This window comes from Malus sylvestris, chromosome 12 (assembly GCF_916048215.2).
Source record: "Malus sylvestris chromosome 12, drMalSylv7.2, whole genome shotgun sequence".
NCBI classification, from domain to species: domain Eukaryota; kingdom Viridiplantae; phylum Streptophyta; class Magnoliopsida; order Rosales; family Rosaceae; genus Malus; species Malus sylvestris.
The window spans coordinates 193777-217879 of NC_062271.1; the positions used below are offsets into that span (position 1 = coordinate 193777).

Here is a 24103-nt window from a genome sequence, read left to right on the forward strand (position 1 = left end):
AAATAGAGATATGAGATGCACATGCAAGAACAAATGTTTGACGTAAGGTAAGCCACGTCCTTGAACATTTAATTATAGTAGTAGCATCCCATAATCAGATAATGTAGTCTAGAACTAAATTGAGCATGTGGTACATAAATATAATATTTTACAAGGAAAGCCAAACACTTAAAACTAGACTTTACAAATTCAATTATAGGTCCCCATATGTCTGAATGAACAAGTTCAAACAATTTACTAGCTCTAGACATTGAGGAATTGAAGGGTAACCTACTTGATTTTGAGAAGTGACAAGTATCACACTCTAAATTACTTATACACAATGTGGGAAACAAAATGGACAAAACATGGTTTGAGGGATGAGCAAGACGGTGGTGCCAAAGTAGTTGTTCCTGAGAAGGGCTTGAGCTGACTTGAAAACTCTTAGGTGTTTGGAAGTCCTTTGAAAGGTAGTACAACCCATTTAGGAAAAAACCCTCACCAATCTTTCTCTTGGTAACTATATATATCTTGAAAGATGACCATATCAGAGAAAAAATAGCATGGCAATTTAGTTGTTTCGTGATTCTTCCAATTGACAAAAGTTGAAATGGAAATGAAGGAACATACAAGGCCGTTGACTCTATTTGATCTAAGATTAACTTAATTTCCCCTTTCCCAACAAATGAGACACCCTTATTGTTTGCTACTAATACTTGTGAACACAAATACATAGGTGGATAGAAAGAGAAAAAGGAAGAATTGTTTGATGAAAGTGAATTTTGTGTGAAGGTTTGAAAAAATACGTAGGTATTTATAGAGTTATTGAATGAATTTTGATTTAAATAATTTTTTAATTGTTTTAGCCGATGGAGTTAATGTTGGGTTGTTAGATTTTCTTTTTACCATTAGATTTTCGATCACAATCGTTGTATTTGATGTATTTATAAATTTGATTTGAAAACATACTGAATCCAGATCGTGGTTAAACCAATAGTCCCAACATGTGGGTAGTTGTTTGTCTTTCTTCAAATGGCTGACAATATTAGTAACGGGGTCCCAGCGCCGCTAATCTTGGAGAAGCTTTAGATGAGTTTAAAACTTAAATTTTGAATTTTAACCCAAACCATTGGAGTTGGTCTGGGAGTATTATTCTTACCCTTCTTTTTTTCCCCTCCCCTTCCCTCCCCTCATATTTGAATAGTCACGGTATAACTACGTCAACATTTTATATTAATTTTTTATAGAAAGAAAAAGATAGAATAAAGAATGTGAAAAAAGGGAATAAAAGGGGATGGAAAGAGGAGATGAGAGAATCCCACTCTGTTGGTCTTAAAAGGGGACCAACCCAACCCATACCTAATACGGTGGCATGAAGAACTTCACAGTAATTAGAAGAAATGTGAGGTTGGTTGTAATTTTAATGAAATTCCTTTCTTTGTACACTTTACATCACCCAAGCTTTTTCTCTTTTCCTATTTTTTAAAATTATTTATGGGATTATTTTTATAAAAATAAAAATGTTTAGGCAGGGAGGGTGAGCCATGATGGGTAATGCTAATGTTGGTTAAGTCATTCATTCATATATAGGTAAATTACATTTTACCACTTCAGGTTTAGGCTCGATTTCAATTCCTTACAACATCTTTAAAAAAATTCACTTTCATACCTCATCTACTATTTTATTTCAATATAGTACATTCGTGACATTTTCCATCCATTGATCCTTTAAGAGCTGACGTGGCTACCACATTTGTGCCATGTGGCCTCCCTTTCCTCCACTATCTTCACCTCCCCCCACAACCCCCACCCCACCCTCCCTCCCTCCCTTATCTCTCCAGCTAGTGGAATAATAATAAAGACACCCATCGTGGCACTCCCGTCATCATCAAGATGGAGAACCCCAACTGGTCCATGGTCGAGCTCGAAGGCCCTACCGACAAGGACTTCCTCTTCTCTGAGTCGCCTGGTCGGGTCCGTGGAAAAAATGCCAAGCAGTTCACTTGGGTCCTCCTCCTCAGATCCAATAGAGCCACCAGCTGCCTCACCTCTATTGGCTCCGCAATGCTAGGCCTCGCATCAGCAATATGTCACCGCATCGCCTCCAGCATGATGAACACCGACGACAACGTCGAGCCCACCGCACCTGTAATACCTTGAAAAAATTTAAATATGTGATTATGTGGAAAAACTTTATCGATAAGGGGAAATGACGAAAATGCTCCTAGTTGGCTAAACATAATTTTGTGAGGACATATTTTATCCTTATATATTTTATCATATTTCTTGGCATATTTGGATAGAGCTCAATCTCATGAACACGTAGGCGCAAACCGTTTGTGAAACAGAGTTATAACGAATGAGATATGAATGAGCGAAGTTAGGGGTGAAATGGTCATTTAACCATAATATGGATTTCTCCAGATAATTGTGAGGTGCCATGTGTGTGGAATTGGTTGGGAGAGAGAGGACTACCCAATCAGAAAACAAGGATGGAGGGAAATGAGATGGGAGAAAATAAGGGGGATTGGAACTGGGCTTCCTCAACCCACGTGACCCGACCCAAATTACAAAATCCTGACGCGGATTCCGGAGTCTTCCCGGTGAACTGGGCATCGCCACCACCATCAAACGACTACACATTATCCCAGCTTCCATTTCCACCCAAGCTTGACTGCTATGGGTCACCATTTCACGATGAACCAACGTTGTCTTCTCCAGCTAGTCCCAGGGCACCCACGACATTTTCCTCCGTTTCTAAAGCTACCACCATCGACCACCACCATGAGTCGACTCCTCATGAACCCATGAATGTGTCCCAAGCCTTGGTTGGGGCACCGGAGCACTGGAGGTGGATGATCGAGGCCATCAAAATTTCTAGGGTTTCGGCGGGTTTCGAGTGAAATTGGAGCTTTTCCGGCCAAATCAGACTTGGCCGCAGTTATAAAGTTTGTTCTACTCTTTGAGTTCTTCATTTCTATAATTTTTGAGAATTTTTAAAAATAGTTGAATTTTCCAACTAGCTTTGGCGGCCGACCGCCACCCACAGCGGTGCATACGGCGGCATGTGGCCAGAAGGCCATCAATGCTATTTTTTTTGGCTAAATTAGATGTCTTGAATTCAGTTTGGATATTTGTATGACGTAGGTTGCTTTTTCGAACCAAAATTCACTACGATATGTTACTTGGACAATATATGAATAGATGATATGACCGTTAGATTGTCACCAAACTTTGAGGCATTATAATACTTAATATTTGAGGACCTTTACGGATCGGGAATCCCACGTACAAATCTTCCCGAATTAGATTTGTAAATTCGTAAAATAAAAAGTAGACCGCCACTTGATTTCGTGATTGGCGGAGATCCGATTGTTGTATCAGAATGAAATTTTAGTATGTTGTTCTAGAAGTGTAAGGTGAACTACGAATGGCTTGATTCCTTCGTTTAGGGTACGTAGGCAGTCTAACAAGGATGTTAGATGTAGCCATAAATTAAACAAAATGATTATTTTTTTTAGTGTGGTTAGTTAGAATTATAATTAACCATTATTTTATTGTGGCATGTGTGTTTGTCTTTCGAATTAGAAATTTTGGATTGTTACAGCACCACATATGCAGTTGGAGTATTTGTGTGCGTCACCCTTGGGGGTTAAGGGTGCGTTCAATTGGGTTTATTCGAAATGGGTTTTCTTCCAGGTCGGGGAGGGAGAAAAGGGGTGGGGGTGATAAGGTAGAAGACGGGTTGGTTTTTGGTGGGGTGGGGGGTTGCGGGAAGGTGGGGGTGGGGTTTATATTTTTTATTTATTTTTAAGTAAGGTAAATTATTATAATATTTTTAATGTATAAAAATTTTTTTTTTGCCACTTGGAACAAATTTGTCAACCATGTCAACACAAATGTGGATCCTATATATGTCACGTCATCACTTAATTTAACGGATTTTCTAACAGATATATGAAATTAAAATAAAATGATAGTAAATATATGATATTGAAATGTTTTAAAGATATTGTAAGTAACTGAAATCGAGTCCAAAGCTGAAAATGGGGGTAAATGTAATTTACCCTTCATATATAGAATTCAATTCATACAAGTTTGCAAAGATCCTGAAAAAAAAAAGCCATTTGCTCTTGCAGTGCGGGCGATTGCAGTGGCTTCTCTCTGACGATATTCATATTCTGATAAAGGGAGGCAGGCATTGTGGACTTGGAGAGAGGAGAGAGAGATAGGACATTTTATTTAGATCCCAGCAGGCGGCTGGCAGCAGGCACCAGCAGTTGAGGAGTTGGTCAAGAAGAGAGAGACTGGGACAGTTTGGGATTATTTAATCCCAGGACTAATACTCAAATCTGGAGGAAGGGAAGCAGCAGCCCCTCAATCTCAACGGTCAGATCCGATACAGATCGCCTTCCTCGGCTGAACTGATCGAGGCTCAGAATCTGATCCAGACCAATTCTCCACCCTCAGATCCCGACCCCCTCTCCGACTCCGAAAACAAGATGCTCAAGCGTCCCGGCAGGGGAATTGGAATGGGGAATCCCCAGTACGACTCCCTCTCCGACAAAATGTACAGATACAGGAGCGTCATCCTCGTCATCTCAATTCCTCTCCTCCTCCTTACCATGGTCCTCTACGTCATGCCCCCCGGGGGTAATTTGAGCAACCAGCTCCCTCACAAGCTGCCTTCCAAGACCTCCTACGCCGTGATCTTCGACGCCGGCAGCTCCGGCAGCCGCGTCCACGTCTTCTGCTTCGACAACAACCTCCAGCTCCTTCCCATCGGCAAAGATCTCGAGCTCTTTCTTCAGGTCAAGCCTGGCCTGAGCGCTTATGCCAAGGACCATCGCTCTGCTGCCGAGTCCCTCACCGGTCTTCTCGATAAGGCTGAGAGCGCAGTTCCCAAGGAGCTACGTTCCTTCACTCCCGTCCGCGTTGGGGCTACGGCTGGCCTGAGGTCTTTGAAGGGCGATGCTTCTGACCGCATTCTCCAGGCCGTATGCATCTTTTTCTTGTTTGGAAATTGCAATTTCGTTAATTTTCGAAAGCGTTCACTGTTTCATTCATATGTTTGTTATGTTAATACTTCAAATTTCAAAAGGTTAGGGATCTGCTCAAACAAAGAAGCAGCCTCAGCTCCCGCCCTGATGCCGTTACTGTCATTGATGGAACTCAAGAGGGTTCTTTCCAGTGGGTACGTTTTACTCCAATTTTTTAACTCATTTATATACTAGTTGTACCCGTACCTGTAGTAATCTGTACAATGCCTTTATACAGAAGAATAATAATTATGATTCAGCACTTTGGATCACAGTACTTTATTCTGTCACATCTAGTTATTCATTTGTGTGTGTTAGACTGTCTGAGTATATCAAATAACTCAACAATTTTGGAAAACCAAGCACGTTTTGAAATTTGTTATCCGGGAAGCTTGCATATGTGAGAGAGAGTATAGTAACAAAATTTTGGGGAAGCAATGTGCACACATATTATTTATCTAAAACTAAAAGGTAATGGAAAAAAAACAAGAGCAGTCATGGCTACACATTAACTTCCTTCTTGTTTTTCAGGTGACAATAAACTATCTACTAGGAAATTTGGGGAAGAAATATTCAGATACTGTAGGGGTGGTTGACCTTGGGGGTGGATCTGTTCAGATGGCTTATGCTATCTCAGAGGCAGATGCTGCAAAAGCACCCCAGTTATCAGATGGAGAGGATGTATATGTAAGGGAAATGAATCTTAAGGGAGCTAAATATAACCTTTATGTTCACAGGTTCTCCTCTTTCCTTCTGCTTAATTGATGTCAGGATTTGGTTTTGTGTGTTAATAATTCATTATTTTGTTTATTGCATTCAGTAGTTTCCTTGACTTCATTCTAACATAACTACTGTAGAATGGTTTTCCTAGGTTAATTGCTTTTGTATTATTTTTATGCAGCTACTTGCATTACGGGTTACTAGCAGCTCGAGCAGAGATTTTAAAGGTTTCTGAAGATTCTGCCAACCCCTGCATCTTAGCTGGATATTACGGTATGCTGAGTTGCTCCATTTTCTCTTTTCTGAGAAAGAAACGACATTTTATTGCTCAAGACTAGACCTGTAAACGGGTCGGGTTTATTGGGTTTGGGTCGGGTTGAACCCGACCCGTTAAGTTAACAGGTCATCCGAACCCAACCCATTAAGCTAACGGATCACCCGTTTCACCCGTTAACAATTATTATTTTTTTGTTTGCATAAAGTTTATTTTTTGTTATTAAGACTTTACTAAAATTACTAAAATATCCTCAACTAACGGGTGCTAACGGGTTGTTAACGGGTCCTAACGGGTCTAACGGGTTGACCCAAAGTGACCCGTTATTTAACGGGTTGTTAACGGGTTCACCCGTTAGCGACCCGACCCGTTAAGCATCCATCCAAATACAAATATTAATGGGTTGGGTCGGGTCGGGTTAACGGGTTGGGTCCAAAATGCCAGGCCTACTCAAGACAATAAAAATACACAAGTGGACAAGAATTTAACAAAAACTCAAGAACAAACAACAAAACAAGAGTTGCTCCATTTTCATCTGAACAACTTTTTTTTTTTCTTATATTTTAAATCCCCAAGTCTTGTTCTTCATCCCTCTAGCTGAACCATCTAGCTTTTATATATTTTTTGTTATATCTTTGTTTTGTATACAATGCTCCTCTGGAATATCAAAGTTGTCGTAAAGTCTGCGACACTGTTGACTGCAGAACATTGACCATTGTTCTATATTTTAAATGAGTGAGAAATCATCAGATGTGGGGTGGCAGCTCTATATTGTTAAGAGGTGAAGCACAGGGTGTTAATGCTTTTACTTTCTGTTTGTGGATTTAGTGCATAATATGCTGTTTGTTGGGAAATCTTGGTATGTTGTTCAGGTTCTTACACATATGGAGGACAATCTTATAAAGCATCAGCTTCCTCATCTGGATCAAGTGTTGAGGAGTGCAGGAGGGTAGTTACAAGGGCACTCAAAGTAAACGAAGCAACATGTTCACACATGAAGTGCACATTTGGTGGGGTATGGAATGGTGGAGGAGGGGATGGACAAAGGAACCTATTTGTGGCTTCATTTTTCTTTGACAGAGCTGCTGAGGTATTTCACCATCCTTAATTTTTATATATTATTACTTGATGTGCATGAAAAAGTTTAGGGTTTATTTTAGACAACAAAATGGTTTTGCTAACCACGTATTATGCATATGCCTTACCAAAAAAACAAAAACAAAAAAATGTCGTACAAATGCAGGCTGGTTTTGTTAACCCAGACGAACCTGTTGCCAAAGTTCACCCTGGTGACTTTGAGGAGGCAGCTAAGCGTGCTTGTGAAACTAAACTTGAGGATGCTAAATCAACGTATCCACGAGTTGAGGAGGGAAACCTGCCATTCTTGTGCATGGATCTAGTTTACCAATCTACATTGCTTGTGGATGGATTTGGTAGGTCTTAGTTATACTTAGCGAGTTAAGCAAGTTGGAAAATGATGTTTCATCTAAATAAAATTCTAATATGTTCGAACTGGTTGCTTCAATATCTTAAACAGGTCTTGATCCCTGGCAAGAGATTACATTGGTGAAGAAAGTTAAGTATCAAAATTCCTTGGTTGAAGCAGCATGGCCACTAGGGAGTGCCATAGAGGCTGTGTCCTCATTATAAATGCAAGTTACATTATCAGCTGAATCACCTATTGGAAAGACAAGCCCTTGAATTTTTGGCACCGGCGGTCTTTGGGCTCCATGATCAGTACTGCCTCAGAAGCCCTCATAAACTGATATTGAGCTGAATTGGGAATTGGATTTGGTCTATAATTATGGGAATAATGAGAGAATATGGTTGAATTTGTTTTCATTTGTAATTATTCAGACTTAACTATTCTTGAGATAACAATTTGATTCAATTAGTTGTACTAATTTTGTCGCTGAGTAAACAAAATGATCATACCATTTCCATTTTTTTCGTTTGCGTGTCTGTCCTTGTCGTAGGAGAAAGTACAATTGTTTCTAATTTGTGGTTGCCATTCAGTTCATTTCCCTATATTTGAGTTTCCAACTTGAATTCAAGTTGTTGGAACCCTAATTACATGCGCAAACAGAAATCAAACACATGTTCTTACTTAGATGGTTTTTGCGTCTAGAATTGTCTTTCTTTACACATCCTTAAACATGACTTTTGATTTGAATAAAATCAAAGAATATAAATAAACAGAAGCGTAAAATTTGGAAGAAAAAAAAGTACTTCTGTGTAAAAGAAGCTCAAACCATGGCCAGAGGATAACATGTGGGCTTGAGACGGTGGGGTTTATAGTTGGGCCTTCCTTGGGCCAAGTCGGATTTTTCAGTTGTGAGCCGTGCAAAAAATAGAGAATTTGCTTGTGGCTTTTTTATTTGCACAACCTGGTCTAAAACCAAGCCTTCACCCGTACACCGCCAGAGCCAGACTGGGGACAGACTCGTCGCTCGACACCTATTGATAGTGATAGTATGAAGTTATAAAAAGAGAGGTGGAAATCATTCAGAATTTGAGGTATTATACAGGAGTGAGAATTTAGGATTGCTTGCCTCTGCCGAATTGAAGAGCAGTCGAAAACAGGTACATCTTTTACTACTCGAATTTAGGATTGGATTGGTTATTTTCACAAACAGTTGGTAGGCTTCGTAGAAATGAGAAAAATGGCGAGAATTACATCACTGTACTCGAATTTGCTACGTAAAGGCACGCATAGCCATGTCTCTGTCGTGTCCATTGCTGCTGCCTTTGCCCTGAAGCAATCCCCTGCTGCTGCTGTATCAGCACCTCCAACGCATTTCTTTACTCCCGTCCTCCTTTGGTCTTCTTCTTCGACTAGCTCACACTCCAAGTCTCCAAACTCAGCTGATGACAATTCCACAGCAGAAGAATCACATGCCAATGTTGCTGTTGCTGACGACGACGACAAGGACGACGACGACGACGAAGATGATGATGATACTGAGTTGGGAGTCTCGGATTCGGGTCTTTCTCGAGATGTGAAAAGCATTATCGACATCTTAAGTTTACGGAGCGAGTCGCTGGGCTCTGAGATGAAGAGGAAGCTCGATCAATGCGGCATAGCAGCCTCGTCAGAGCTGGTGGCAGCGGTTCTTTCACGCGTTCGCAATGATTGGGAATCGGCATTCACCTTCTTCCTCTGGGCCGGAAAGCAGCAGCCGGGTTACGCTCACACTGTGCGGGAATACCATTCCATGATCTCCATTCTAGGGAAAATGAGAAAGTTTGACACTGCCTGGGCCTTGATTGATGAGATGACAGGTCATTCTCTCGTCACTCCTCACACTCTCTTGATCATGATCAGGAGGTACTCTTGCGTTCATGATGTTGGCAAGGCTATCAATACTTTCTATGCTTATAAACGCTTTCACTTTGTGGCTGCCATGGATGACTTCCATGGCCTTCTCTCTGCCCTTTGCCGCTACAAAAATGTCCAAGAAGCTGAGCACTTGCTCTTCTGCAACAGAAACACCTTCCCCTTTAACACCAAGAGCTTTAACATTATCCTCAATGGTTGGTGCAATATCATCGTCAGTCCCCGTGAGGCCGAGAGAATTTGGATGGAGATGACCAACAGAGGTGTTGTGCACGATGCTGTCTCCTACTCATGTCTCATGTCTTGCTATTCAAAAGCCTCTAACCTTAACAGGGTGCTCAAGCTCTTCGATCGGATGAAGGCAATGAAGATTGAGCCCGATAGGAAAGTTTACAATGCGCTAATTTATGCTCTTGGAAAAGGCAGACTTGTGAATGAGGCTATAAATCTAGTGAAAAAAATGCAAGATAAAGGCCTTACTCCCAATGTTGTCACTTTTAACTCCATCATCAAGCCTCTCTGCAAGGCCAGGAAAATTGATGAGGCTAGACGCGTACTTGATGACATGTTGCACCAAGGCCTTCTTCCCACAATTCAGACTTACCATGCTTTCTTCCGTATTTTAAGGACTGGTGAGCAAGTGTTTGAGCTCTTGGAGAAGATGAAAAGTTTGGGTTGCCACCCAAATACTGATACCTACATAATGTTGATTCGAAAATTTTGTCGATGGCGCCAGCTTGATCACGTGTTCAAGTTGTGGAGTGAAATGAGTGAGAATGGAGTAAATCCTGATCGTAGCTCATATATTGTGCTGATACATGGGCTATTTTTGAATGGCAAGTTGGAGGAAGCCTACAAATATTATATAGAGATGAAAAAGAAACAGTATTTGCCAGAACCAAGGACAGAAGAGATGCTTCAGTCATGGTTGTCTGGTAAGCAGATTTCCACATTCCATACGACAGATAAAGAAGATGATCAATTGGACTGGAGTCACCTGGACATGAACGCTAGAGTAACCCCCAAGAAATCTCATCAGGAAAAGGATTTCCTTCGGCAGCCGGAAGCTAGGAAAGTTGTAAGAGAGCGGGGCTTTTCTTTCTGGGAGCCATAGGTTTCAATGAAATAAGCAATCTCAGTAGTGGCTGATCTTGGTATGCACATGGTCATGGCTGGTCACCAGCATTCGGCATCAAGTTTCGGTGGACTCTATACAGGTGCATATCATTCTCTGTCGGTGTACACTCAACTGTTTACATTTGTTGTCACAAACAAAGAACTAAAATATTTTAGACTCACGGGTCAACTCACAAACAAAGAACTGAAATATTTTAGACTCACGGGTCAACTCAAGCATGTTGTGAACTCCAACATGGGCATTGACATCATGCAAATGGATTTGTGATTTGGGTTATATCCTCAGTTAAATCAGATTCTATTCTTTATTTTGGCAATTTATCATCCCCTCTTCTGTTTATTTATTTGTTTATTTTTCTGTACATATTTTGATTCAAATTTATTTCATACACTGGAAGTTACACGTTTGAACAGAAAATGGTTTGGAGAAGAGGGGCAGAGAGAGAGAGAAAAATATTCAGAAGAAATTGGAACATAAAAAACTTCTATGAATGCATAACTACAAGAAACACTTCCAGTACACTGCTTCTATTTTTGTTTGTACATGCAGTGTATTACTTGGCAGGGTGATCATGTTCACTGTTTTTGGGACCTTTTGATGGATGTTGGGCATTATTCTAGTTAACATCAATATATTCAAGAATTTATGATATATGTGTTAAGGTCAGCACAAAAATATCACATAACCCCTAAACTCTAGTGGTGACTCCACCACATATATTTGAACTGACATTATTGGTGACTCAACCAGGACTGAGTCATCACAGTTAGCTCATACGACGATGGCTGGTGGGAATGACATGCACACAATTGTGGTGGCTTTGTGTGCTGTTACGACTGACTGAGGGGCATCTTATCATGGCAACTTTTATTAATATCCCTGCAGTATACGTTGGTGACAATCGATGTGTTGTGTGCTGCTGTGTAGTGTTTTGCTTGCAGTTGGTGACAAGTGGCCATAGGTATGTATAGTAATTTGAAAATGGTATAGACATCATATTTACTCAAAATTGTATATTTGATACGTGCTGGGATAATCTTACTAGAAATGATAATCTTTATACGAAAAAATTATGCGACTGTCTTATTTGCAATTGGAGTTTAGGAATAGTTATTTTCAGGCTCCATTTTATGATTGGAGTACTGCTGTGTCTTAGTTTTCATTCATGTAATGTCAGGATGTTTTAGCTCTGTTTTGCAGTTATAGTTGAGTAGTCTAGCTTGTCCATTGGACAACTTGTACTATTGATGTAATGTTCTTATTATTAATAACGGCACATTTATTATAAAAACAGAAACTTACTGTTCTTTGTAATTTGACTTGGATTTTGTTTATGGATGCTATATGATGGTTAGAGGTCGCACTTGGTGCGATGGCAAGTGCCTTTGCCCATGAGCGGTAGGTCTCGGGTTCGAAACTTGGGAGCAGCCTCTCCATAAATGGGGGTAAGGCTAGCCGACATTCACCTCTCCCAGACCCTGCGTAAAGCGGGAGCCTTGTGCACTGGGTACGACCTTTATGCTATATGATGGTTGATATGATGCCAATTTTGCATAATATGGTCATAATCATGATGATTAAAGTATACGTGAATAGATCTTGAAGTCTGAAAATGATCTATAAATTTTCTTTTTAGCTGACAATGATCTTTGAAATTAAGTTTGTCAAATTACTTTGTAGTTTTTGAAATTGCATTGAAACAAGTCTTGAAGTCGTTCAAAAACTTAAGACTATTCAACCAAAAAAAAAGGACTGGTCAACTATTTGGATTACTTCATATTCCATATTTAACACTTCAAATGACGTTTCTCGAATTTTGGGCATGACTGTCAGGTATCAGAGCAAAAGTATTAGATCTCATTTAGGTTGTGGGATTTGGTATCTTTCTGCTCGCAGAAGTGGTAGTTCTGAAGTTATTGTAAAACCTAGACAAATAAAGTGTCAGATTACATTCTTATCAGAGACAACAAAAAAAGAGTAAGATAACTAATCCCAGATGTAACTTCCAAGGGATACCAAATAGGCCTCAAATATTACACCTCTCGAGCCACTTGTAGTAGACTATGTTTGTGTTACTGGTAGACCTCTGGTCAAAGTTGACCTGTGTGATTGAGTTTTGCCGCGGATGATTTCTCTGTTTTTTAGATCTACTAACTAGTAATTTTACTTCTTGGTATGCGTATAGGAATAGATAGCCATGTACCAAAACATGTGTGAAGATGATTTTGGTATTTCACATTGATGTTTCCTTGCAAATGGTCTTCAGCTCATTCATGAAAGAAATTTGTTTGAGCAGCTATAAAAGGGGGCTTAGCCCCTCATTTGTAATAATCCAGTTCAGAAAAGTTATCAAATCATTCAGAAATTAAAGTAGAAGGTGGATAATCCCATTTGAGGGAGTTTGTCAAGGGGGCAATTATCTTCTCTCGAATGTCTTTGAGAATTTCTGGCGTTTAGTCTTTTTAGTTTTTGTGATTACACTTCCGCTATTTCGGTGCAAAGTGATTGAGGACTTTATTAACTATGAAGCTATCATTTTTAAGTAAAGTTAATATGATTTATGTTTCATGTCGGCCAATTAACATAACGGTATAGAAGGTAATGGGAACAGAATAAACAAAGAAAATATGTAATCATTGTTTGAAAAAAAAAAAAAAAAAAAAACATGTTTATTTTGAAGTAATAATAGATTAGAGAAATACATGTGCGTTTTGAATTATCAAGAGTATACTTTCAAGTTTCCCACCTTTACACTAATTTCTGCAGCATCCAATTAAATTAGATAGGTGCATGGGTGATTTTATGACACCGTCTGGCAGACCGAAGCTATAGTACTGCAGGTATGTGCTCACCTGTTAATGGATTGGAATAAAGCTTTTTGCTAAAGTGCTATGAATTTCGTGCTGATTGAGGTGAAGTTTTATAACATGCAGATTTTTGTGCTGTTAAAGGAATATTGAAACTAAACTCTTTCCAAACTTGTGTTGAGGCCGTGCTTCTCTAATTCAGAAACTATGTTGCAGCCTTTATCAATTCCTCATATTCACGGTTAGTCGACTGCAGTCTCTTACCACTTATACTTAGTCGTGATCCTGTTGTGTTGGATAAGCCTTTTTAATAACAGTGCTTGTATAGCACCATTGTAAAATTAAATGCTCATGGAAAAAGCCTCCTTTTCGTTTTCTTTGATAGCATGGAAAACCTCCTATATTGTTGGAATATAATTTTGGAATTTCCTTTCCTATAGCATTTTAACTGTGTCAATGTGGCTCGGTGGCTCGGAAAAGAGAAACCAACTCTTTTACTTTCTTGGGTGGTTTCTGGTTAGTCCTAGCTCATTTTTTACTGTCTCAAAAAAATAAATAAATAAATAGTTTGGTGCATGAGCGTTTGACATTGGATAAGCATTATCCATTAGATTAGGTGAACTGCACGTGGAAAACTACTGGGGGTCACGATCACGACTTTTGTAGCTGGCAATCGGCCAATGCTGGCCATGCTTTTGACCAGTTCAATATATTTGTTTTTCTTTATATGGTGTGTGTGTGTATATATACATACGTATATTTGTGTGTGTGTGTGTGTAATATTACCCCCCTTGCTGCTTAGTCAATTTATCTAACAACCAATGACATTTGGTTTAGGCTAGGAGTTGAAGTTGCTTCATGCATGCTGGGGTGAAACCGGGTGTTGCAGAAATGCCTATCATTGACCTAATCTGTAGTTTAAAGATAAAAAGAATATAATTGTTGTAAAACCTAGTGTTGAAATGGATCGCTATGGTGGCTTTGAACGAGAATATTGAACTCAGGGGCTGCTCATTGTCATCACTACTTTTTTGTTAGTCCGTTTTTGCTTTCTAAGTTTCTAACCGGAGAGGATATTTGTTATTATTTATTCTATATCGCCACCTTAGCCATGGTAATTTAACACTCCTCGCTTCTTGGTTATTTAATGTGTAGTTTTCAAACTAGTACCCTATGGAGGCTCAAGTTTGGGATACTTGGTCAATTATCATAGGACAGGATAGTAATTAGCGTTGTTGATTTCGGTGTTTGCATATTAGACGTGATTATTTGATTTGTAGGTGAACAAGTTACCTAGTATTTAGGAGAGGAATGGAGGTAGGGGAAGAGCATTTAAAAATCCCAGGTACTACTTATTTTGCATCAGGCATGACATAATATTTAAAGAGTTTATAATGAGCATTCGTGCATAAAACCAAAGATAATGTGAGTGAAGCCCATTGTCATTGTCATTGTCATTGTCATTGTGGGTTGAATAAAGCATATTTGAAGAACAATAATTAATTTAATAGGACTTGTGTAGAATATCTTTTGGCTTCTGCTCATTTCCTAATGGACAAATTAGTATTCCTTTTCTTTGCAGATGCTCCAAAAACCTTGCATACCGCACCTATTTGTCGTTTTCTTCTTCTTCTTCTTCTCCTCCTCCTGGGGAATCATGCCGGCGGCCTCAAAGTATGATTTGGTATAAGCATTTTGCACCGAAACTAGTTAATGCAGATACTTTGTGATTCCGCAAACTAGGCCTTGCCGGTTTGAACTGGGAAAACTCCGCATTAGGGAGACAATTCTTGAAAGACGCTAACCTAGGATTGTGTTATGGATTGGGGCATACCATAACTTTGGATGATAAACATATTTCTCCAAATTTCTCATAATAAAAAGACAAAAGGGTTGGGAAGTAAGTGAAATGGTTGGACATTTGGTTAGCTATGATTGGGGCACTTGGCTTGGAAGATGAATGAAGTAATGAATTATTGATTTGGCTGAAAACAAATATCTAAATAAGGATGTGACTCGTAAAGAGACTCTTTTAGAGGATTAGACTGATCTGAAAATTAGTAGTGTTGTTCGGTATCAGTAACAATTAACAAACAAATTAATGGTCAAGTCAAAACATCGATAAAACTCGTGCACGTTCTCCTTAATTTGTATTATGAATTATGGTGTACAAGTCCTTGTCAATGCTTTTTTTGTGAAAGGTTCCCTGGCTGATATGAGCTACTCGATGTTACCGTTATTAAAGGAATCAGTATTTGTGGGTGGATGAATGAATGAAATTAGGGGCAACTATAGGGACAGTCGCGTGCCTAAGGGTGTCTTGATTTTGGCTGATTATTCTTCTAGGACTTTCAATGCATCAATTATTAGGATTAGCTCACACGCGCATGAGTGAATAATCATAGTTTTATTCATGAAATAAATCATAAGTTCATAACCATATGTTTTTCTTAACTTGATGCATAAATCATGGTCAAAGTCTTCAATTTGAAAATAAATCAAAGCTCCAATCAGTAATTACTAATTAGGGCGGATGTGAAGGCTAGCTGGCATGATATGATAGCGTTGATTAAACACTTGAGTCCACCTAAGCCAAAGAAAATTAAACACTTCCAACTCCAAGTCTGTCTTACCACCTGCTTGAGCTTGACCATCTACTACTCCTTGTGAAGTGTGTGTGTGTGTGTGAAGCATTTTAAGAATACAAGTGGGTGGTCCAAAATCCAAACAACAAACCTCAAACTACACGATTGAGTTGCTTACAAGCAAAGCAGCTTTTATAATTTTGCTAGGGCTGAGTTTCAACCACATGTTCGAAATTGTAGGTTTCATTTCTACATCTAGTTTAGTATGTTGGATTGGATGGGATAACTAACTACCATTAGATTAAACTGGATAACTTTAATCCTATCATACAATTGGTGTTCAATGGAATGAACAAGTCGGATAATGTTAACTAATGCTATTTTACAAGGTTGAAGCTACTATATAACATTATCCAGATTGCTTTTCCCATATGGAACACCGGATTAAAAATATCCAGTCTAAAGGTATTGCTAGATTGTAATCTATCTAATTCTGTGCACCATACAAGGCCTTAGCCTTCAGGTTATATAAGTAAGTTTCCAGTTTAGAGGAATTGCATGCACTGATTAAGAACAAAAACGACTTTCATTTGTTTTCTTACTATATTTCAATATGGTTTGAAACTTGATTTTTTTTTTTTTAATTTTTTAATTTTCTTTTCAGTCTTCTGTGCAAGCTAACTATTTCAGCTTATCTTTATTTTGATTAATAAGTTTCCACCAAACAACATATCATGCATGCATCTCTTTCTATGTGTTTACTTTCCACTAATCAAAACACAAATATGTCATAATTTAAATATAATTTTGTTCCAGCCGTCATTCCTCATTTATAGATTTCTAACCAATCCCATCGCCCCACATACCCTCCATCATTCCTCAACAGTTCATGTGGATAAAGATACATTTTAGCAAACGTAAAAAAATTGATTAGATAACTATTTGGCTTTTAGTTTTTATCTTTTTTGTTTTGGAGATAAAAGGGAGAAAGCAAAATAGAAGAGTGGAAGAAGAATGGCAGGAGAGAGAGATAATAAATATAGTAGGAATGACACAAAATGAAAACTAAGGACTATATATAGGCCATTTTTAGCTCGAAAATGTGCAAAGTTCGTCTTCAGCAATGAGGATGTATTCTTAGTCAGGAAGCAGACTATATTTAGCTATACGACAACGCTTTTTGTGATGCCCACGTGGGCTTCCTATCTCTTGTACAAATACCATTTTAAGTTATTTTTACTTACAAAATTTTGTTTTCATTCTTTTTTCTTCATTTCTTCCTCTTTTTCTCATCATTTTTTATCTCTCATTTCTTCCATATACTTTTGTAGTAAACAAAATTCACCTGCTTTAGGGGGACGTCATGTGTACTAAAGCAAACATAATGTAAGTACCCTGGTTTCGCCAAAGCTTAACCCTCGTATGAGTTGAGCATTAAATACAAGAGGGATATTTCCTCATAAATTTCCATCAGCTTATAAGGGCTCGTAGACGAGATGAACCCAGAAAGGCCTTAGCAGGCAAGATCCAATATCTTCAAGATATTATGACCCTAAAGTCATGGCCTAGATATAGGCCATGATCACCAATGTTGTCAATAGTCATCTCTAAACAGGACTCTCCATTAGGCCCCTCATTACGTCTTCCAAGGTCAACCGTTGTTGGCTAAATAGGCAGGATAACGTGGGATTCAAACCAACCACTTAGGGAGCACCACATGTGCCCTAATGAATCATCTTCAAGCTCATGTTTTGCTTTATATAAAGGCATGCATACACAAAGTGAAATGTAATTGTTCCTTAGTCAAGAAGCTTGTAACTTGAGATTCATTTTTCTAACAATAAAATCTAACTTAGGCATCAAAGGGCCTTTTGGCTTACACCACATTGGAGTGACGAGGTCTCGCCTGTCTTTTCTTTGTTGGTTGCATGGACACCAGAGTTATTCTTTGTTTATGTGGGATTTATTTCCCACAATTTTCTTCATATCTCAAGCATAAAAAGTAAAATAAAATAAAAATAAAAATGGTTATTATTTAGGAAAATTGCCCAAAATGACTTATTTTCTTAACCTTAGAATTGAAATAGAACAAACTGATTATGCATAGAGCATGGACACGCCATGCACAACAATAGAACAGAAATAGAATTTTTCCTATACCTTGTGTTGATGCACAAAACCGGAGGGTTTTGGAACAACGTAAATCTAACTGTGAATCTGCATGAAAGTAAATAACACAAGATGTATCGTGGTTCACCCCAAGGTTTGGGCTACGTCCACACTGATATTGTATTTCTCTATTTATGAGCCTTGTGGCTTTGTATGTGAAGGAGAGAGAGTCAGAGCCTCTGAGGGAGAGAATGAGGCTTCTGACGGCCTAGGAATTGGCCTCCCTAATTGTGAGGGTGAGGGGTCATTTTATAGAATAAGGGCTCCTCACTTATTACATATTTGCCCCTCCATTTATTACATAATTACATTTGAGTCCCCTAAATATTTATACGAGATCTAAATACGGAGGCCGTAAGTATGGTATAAACAGTAGTCCCCCAAGTCTTTAGTCAAGAGAGTCTTTTGGTTGGAGACTTGAAATTCAGTTCATGTGTGGGCCGAAGTAACTAGATGTCATCTAGAATTGATACTCAATATGAGGTGGTACCCAATCTGAAATGATGCTCAACTAGAAGTAGCACATGTTACGAGGCTGCTCTGCTTGTGGCTTATGTTGCCTTGGTTGGCTCGGCTTGTGGTGTTTGAAGGTGAGGGAGTCCCTTTTATAGAATAAGGGTTCGCTCCTCAATACATAAATATGGGCTAGAGTTGATGCTCGCGGCGAGACGGTTGCTTAGTTGGCGACGATGCTCTCTAATGAAGGTGAGGGAGTCTCTTTTATAAAATAAGGGCTCGCTCCTCAGTACATGAATAATGGGTGCTCTCTAATGAAAGTAAGGGAGTCCCTTTTATAGAATAAGAGCTCGCTCCTCAATACATAAATAATGGGCTAAGTCCCTCAAGTATTTTTCATGAGGGCTTTCTAATAAAAGTGAGGGAGTCCTTTTTATAAAAATAAGGGCTCGCTCCTCAATACATAAGTGATGGGCTAAGTCCCCCAAGTATTTTGTACTTTTCATGAGGCCCAGTTGAGGCCCAATATATGGTACATAATGTAGTCCACCAAGTCTTCGGTCAATAGAGTCTGTTGGCTGGAGACTTCAGATTGAATCCATGTGTTGGCCGAAGTGGCGGTTGTTCGGAGACGGTATTTGTATACCCTGCACTGAAGCTTTGTAGGTGAAGCTTTGCAAATGAAGTTTTGAAGCTGGAGCTCTGTAAATGAAGCTTTGAAGCTAGAGCTTTTGTAAATGAAGCTTTTGAAGCTAGAGCTCTGTAAATGAAGCTTTTGAAGCTAGAGCTTTTGTAAATGAAGCTTTTGAAGCTGATTGACATGAGTGATGCTCATGAATGTTGATATGAGTGATGCTCATGAATGTTTATGTATGATTGATATGAGTGATGCTCATGAATGTTTATGTATGATTGACATGAGTAATGCTCATGTATAATTTGAAGTACTGGGCGTACTTTTGATCACCTGGTTGGTGGTAATGGTGGCAGGTTGCCCAATAATTTTGGAGTACTGGGCGTACTTTTGATCATCTGGTTGGTGGTGATAGTGGCAGGTTGCCGAATAATTTTGGAGTACTGGGCATACTTTTGATCACCTGGTTGGTGCAATTTTGGGCTTATGGGCCTTCGTCCTTCACAACATGCCAGCCCATTTATTTTGGGCTTTGCCGTTTTTTTTTTACTATTACCCTCTAATGGGGTTTATACAGATGTCTCCGAAAGATAGGAAAAATAAATTACATCATTCAAAATTCAAAAAATAAGAAAAGTAAATCACATCTTTCTGGTGGGGTGTTTATTCCTTACTTTTGCAGTGTCCCCATGTGCCTCTCTTTAGCTTTCTACTTTTTCTCGATTTTTTCTGCTTTGCTTTTGCTTTCTTTCTTTTCTCTTTTCTGCTGCATCTCTTTCTGTCCAACCATATTGTTTTGTAAGGTATTTTTTGTTTGCAAACCCACTTGCTTTTCTTGGACAGCCTGGTCGTGCCCATCCATTCTTACTTTTTTTTTTCTTTTTCTTTTTGCTTTTGCTTTCTCTCTGTTCACTGCATGTTCTCATGTGTGAAGTTATCATTGGAAAGCTGGGAGATTGGGACACTGAGGGCAGCTTCCTGGGAGATTGGGACACATATGAAGCATTGTAGCTCTTCGAAATCTGCAGGATGAGCTAGGAACTGAGTATCTCGTTGGCCGAGATCACACCCTTGGCGAGCACAACCTTGAACACGGAGCAACACTAAGCGATTATTCGAGAAGAAATCCAGGCAGCCTTCATCAGAGTTCTTCGGCACTGAGCTCAAGCTCTGACCTCGCCGATGCTGTGAATATGCTTCCGGGGAATATATTTCCCACAGGGTCCAAAAACGCCATAAGCGACTCAGGTTTACAAGCAGTAGACTTGAAAAAGTAAAAAGGACCACCATCGTAGTGGTATTGGTCTCTCGCCGCTGCAACCTCCACTATCAACTGGTTGGTCCTGACATCTCCGAACTTCCCGTAGCCAGGCCTCGTCGGATACGCGACAGCCTTCGAAGATGACGGTGGCGAAGCAGTCGCCGAGCTGGAGGACGCCTGAGCTGGCGCCGGCCCATTGATCTTAAGCATTTCCTGGTGCTAAGCTTGGTCGTTCTGCAAAAAGATATTGGCAGAGATAGAGCTGCAGCTGTGGCTCCAATGGTCATGGCGTTTGAAGCTGACAGACTCATGGCATAGAGAGAGAGAGAAAGAAAAACATAAGAGATATTGGTGTCACAAATTTATTGTTGTCACAAATTTAAAAAGCAGAAAAAAAAAGAATCTTTGGGGCTCTTTTATGGGCAGAGACCGAGAGAGAGAGATCGAGTTTTTTTTTTGGTTTTGCAGTGTAGGTGTTTGTTTCTTGGTTTCTACAGATCATAGTGGTGAGATGAAAAAATGAAAGAGAACCGACAAAACTTTTCGAATCGATTCCCACAGACGGCGCCAAATGTTGATGCACAAAACCGAAGGGGTCTTGGAACAATGTAAATCTGACCGTGAATCTGCATGAAAGTAAATAACATAAGATGTATATTGGTTCACCCCAAGGTTTGGGCTACGTCCACAATGATATTGTATTTCTTTGTTTATGAGCCTTGTGGCTTATTATGTGAGGGAGAGAGAGTCAGAGCCTTTGAGGGAGAGAATGAGGCTTCTGACGGCCTAGGAATTGGCCTCCCTAATTGTGAGGGTGAGGGGTCCTTTTATAGAATAAGAGATCCTCACTTATTATATATTTGCCCCTCCATTTATTACATAATTACATTTGAGTCCTCCGAGTATTTATACGAGATCTAAATACGAAGACCCTAAGTATGGTATAAACACCTTGAAATGACCTAATTGCCCTTATATATAAATGGGTTATTTCCTCTAATCTAGTCACTATTTGCACCTTTCTCCAAAAATCTCTCTCGCCCAATCCAAATTCAAAGAACCCTAACCCCTAATCCCTAATCCCATTAGTTGACCCTGCTTTCTGTCATCAATTTTTGTCAAGTTTGTCAGCTCTGATCGATCTTTGGGTCTGCATATAGAAAAAGTAAGGTCTATGCTGACCAATTTCGAATCGTCTTCCAATTCCGAATCCTTCAGTTACTGCCGGATTTAGTTATATAGATCGCTAAAGTGATAAAACCAAAGCTCATGCGTTTTAGTTACCGTCTAAATATCTTATGTGACCATTCTATCAAACATTCTTTGAGGTCCTCTCCCTCCTGCACACCATCAGAAAATGAGGCGGATAACCTTCAAGACTTTTACGACGCCGTCTCTGTAGCTGCGTAGCTAGCCTTGCTGCTTCTAATGTGAAATTATTGATCTTGGTGATTTTAATTCTTCTGCCTTCTCCCCCTCTCTCGATTCAAATTTACAAGCATTAAAATAAGGTTTGGCTTTGGCTGCAATTAAAAGAAAAAACGTATTAAAGTTCCTTGGCTTTTGGAGAAGAGAAAAATTTGAGAGAAAAGAGAGAAATCAGAGTGGAAAGAAGGAAGAGAGAAGGATATGGATGAAATTTTTCTGCGACCTTGTTCGCTCTCTTTGAAATCAGAAAAATGACGTCATCACCTGTGAGTTTTTACAATTTATATGTGGGTACTTTCGTTATTTCAGTTTTGTGCATAGTGTGCATGGCCAATTTGTTCTATTTCAATCCTAAGATTAAGAAAATTGATCATTTTTGGCAATTTTCATATTATTTATGTGTGGATAATGTTATGGAGGCCTAATTTTTATACTAAATTAGCAAATTAAATGATGTGTTACTAATAGAAAGTAAACACGTTAATTAATACTTAAATAATAATCCAATCATCAACAATCATATCTTTTACTTTAGAAACTTAGTCTCTCAAACCTTAATTTTTATGTGAAGAGGTTTGAACTTTGAGTTGGCTCGAAAAACTTAACCATTCACCAAACTTAAAAAGAAAAAAAAAATGAATATGAAGAAATTGAACCAAACCAAAAACTATTGATTTTGTGTCAGTTTTAGAGGTTTAAAAACTGAACTGAATTGCCACTTAGTACTACAGTCTAGTAATATTTCTCTTTACTTGTAAGTAAGAAGTCTTAGATTCGATTTTCGTCAAATGCGAACTTGAACCACATTATTACTAGCTCATTGTGAGGCTAAACCTATTTCCTCTCCCTTGGTGTATATAATATCGTTTGTTTAAAAAAAAATTGAGTTGAAAGAATATAGATTAATATTTATTTTGGTTGTGTATTTATTTTTCAAGTCAAGTAGCCTGATTTTAACATAAGCCCAATTTCAGGCCTAATTAAAAAGTCTAAAGCAAGAAATCCTTACTTTTTCAGATTCTTTATTGAGTGATGCTATATTGCTCATATATTTGTATAATTATCTGTATCGTATTTATAATAAAAGTAGGGTTTACTAATACATATAGGTCTCATCTCTATTAAAGAAATGACATAAATAATAATACAAATAGATGGTAAAAATAATATTATTTTTTATTTTTTATTTTTGTAATTAACCAATCTTCAGGTTTTATTAAAAAAAATGGCACACGAATCGAACTGAAAAAAAAAATCAAATTGAATCGACCAGCAATTTTAATTTGGTTTCCGATTAAAAAAAAAATTAACCGAATGAAACTCAACTCATCCCCTAGTTTAAAGTAATCAAAACATTAGAAAAAGGAAAGAAAAATAAAAAAGCCAAAGTGAGATGCATTGTTACGGCACAAGATGGGGATGATTGATGACTAGGCTCAGCCTCAGGTCAGGCCACAAGAGCCTTTGCTTCTGCTTTCTGTGAGACTGTGGACTGGAGGACTTAATTGGCATTGGAAGTGGGGGAGGGATCAAGATCCTCTCCTGACCCTTAAAAATTGAGTCTGCTGAGCAGACAATCGTGATCGTTGAAATTTGATCCAATGACTACAAACAAGGAGCCCTCTAAAAGTTATAATAATTGTAGCCTTCGATCAAATTTTAACGATCACAATTGCCTGCTCAGTAGACTCAGTTTTTAAAGATCAGGAGAGGATCCTGATCCATGGGGGAGAGTTCGTCCAAACAAGAAAGGACACGTGTCCCGACTCAATTTGGAGAAGAGGGTATGATGTCATGAGATTAAGATTACATCTTTGTCCAGCCGCCATGCATCTTCTTCTTTATTCCATTCCCATATCGTATTTATCTCATCTCTCTCGCTCCTCCCTCCTGAGCCCATGAGTCTTTCTCCCTTTTCCTTGTTAATACGTGAAAATAGAAACTTAGCTCTCAGAAAATTTGGGAAGGACAAAACCAACAGTTGCATTCCATACGCCAAAAGCCTTTCAGCTGGCACTCTTACCCTTACATATGACATAAACTTACTTTATTATGTTACGTAAACAAGTTAAAACACATTAAAATATGTGATGGATTTAAGACATTATCACCTTAAAGTCTTGTTGCGGTGCATGTAATTAGTCTCTATCAGCAATACACACAAACAAAAACACACACACACATATATATATGTGTGTATATATATATATATATATTATATTTGTTTCAGCTGAAAATGTAACTGATTATTGTTTTTTTCTATCTTCATCAACATC

The 24103-nt window shown here is 38.7% G+C and overlaps 2 protein-coding genes across 8 annotated transcripts; both read left to right on the forward strand.

Annotated features, from left to right (window-relative positions):
- The first annotated feature begins 4067 nt into the window (after positions 1–4067).
- LOC126593669 (apyrase 2-like) lies at positions 4068–7962 on the forward strand. The gene is made up of 7 exons (XM_050259770.1): positions 4068–4976; positions 5081–5173; positions 5550–5755; positions 5920–6011; positions 6885–7102; positions 7256–7445; positions 7550–7962. The coding sequence occupies exons 1-7, from the start codon at positions 4482–4484 to the stop codon at positions 7660–7662; spliced, it is 1407 nt and encodes a 468-aa protein (XP_050115727.1). The 5' UTR covers positions 4068–4481; the 3' UTR covers positions 7663–7962.
- Position 7963: 1 nt separating this feature from the next.
- LOC126593667 (pentatricopeptide repeat-containing protein At5g15010, mitochondrial-like) lies at positions 7964–15198 on the forward strand. 7 transcript variants are annotated; one of them, XM_050259766.1, is made up of 6 exons: positions 7964–10566; positions 11238–11448; positions 13254–13327; positions 13421–13535; positions 14575–14639; positions 14877–15198. In XM_050259766.1, exon 1 carries the CDS (start codon positions 8667–8669, stop codon positions 10461–10463), a length of 1797 nt encoding a protein of 598 aa, XP_050115723.1. In that variant the 5' UTR covers positions 7964–8666; the 3' UTR covers positions 10464–10566; positions 11238–11448; positions 13254–13327; positions 13421–13535; positions 14575–14639; positions 14877–15198. The 7 variants fall into 7 exon arrangements, with proteins under 7 accessions (XP_050115723.1, XP_050115722.1, XP_050115721.1 ...); XM_050259765.1 differs by having other exon boundaries at positions 14575–15198; XM_050259764.1 differs by lacking the exon at positions 14575–14639.
- Positions 15199–24103: the final 8905 nt, after the last annotated feature.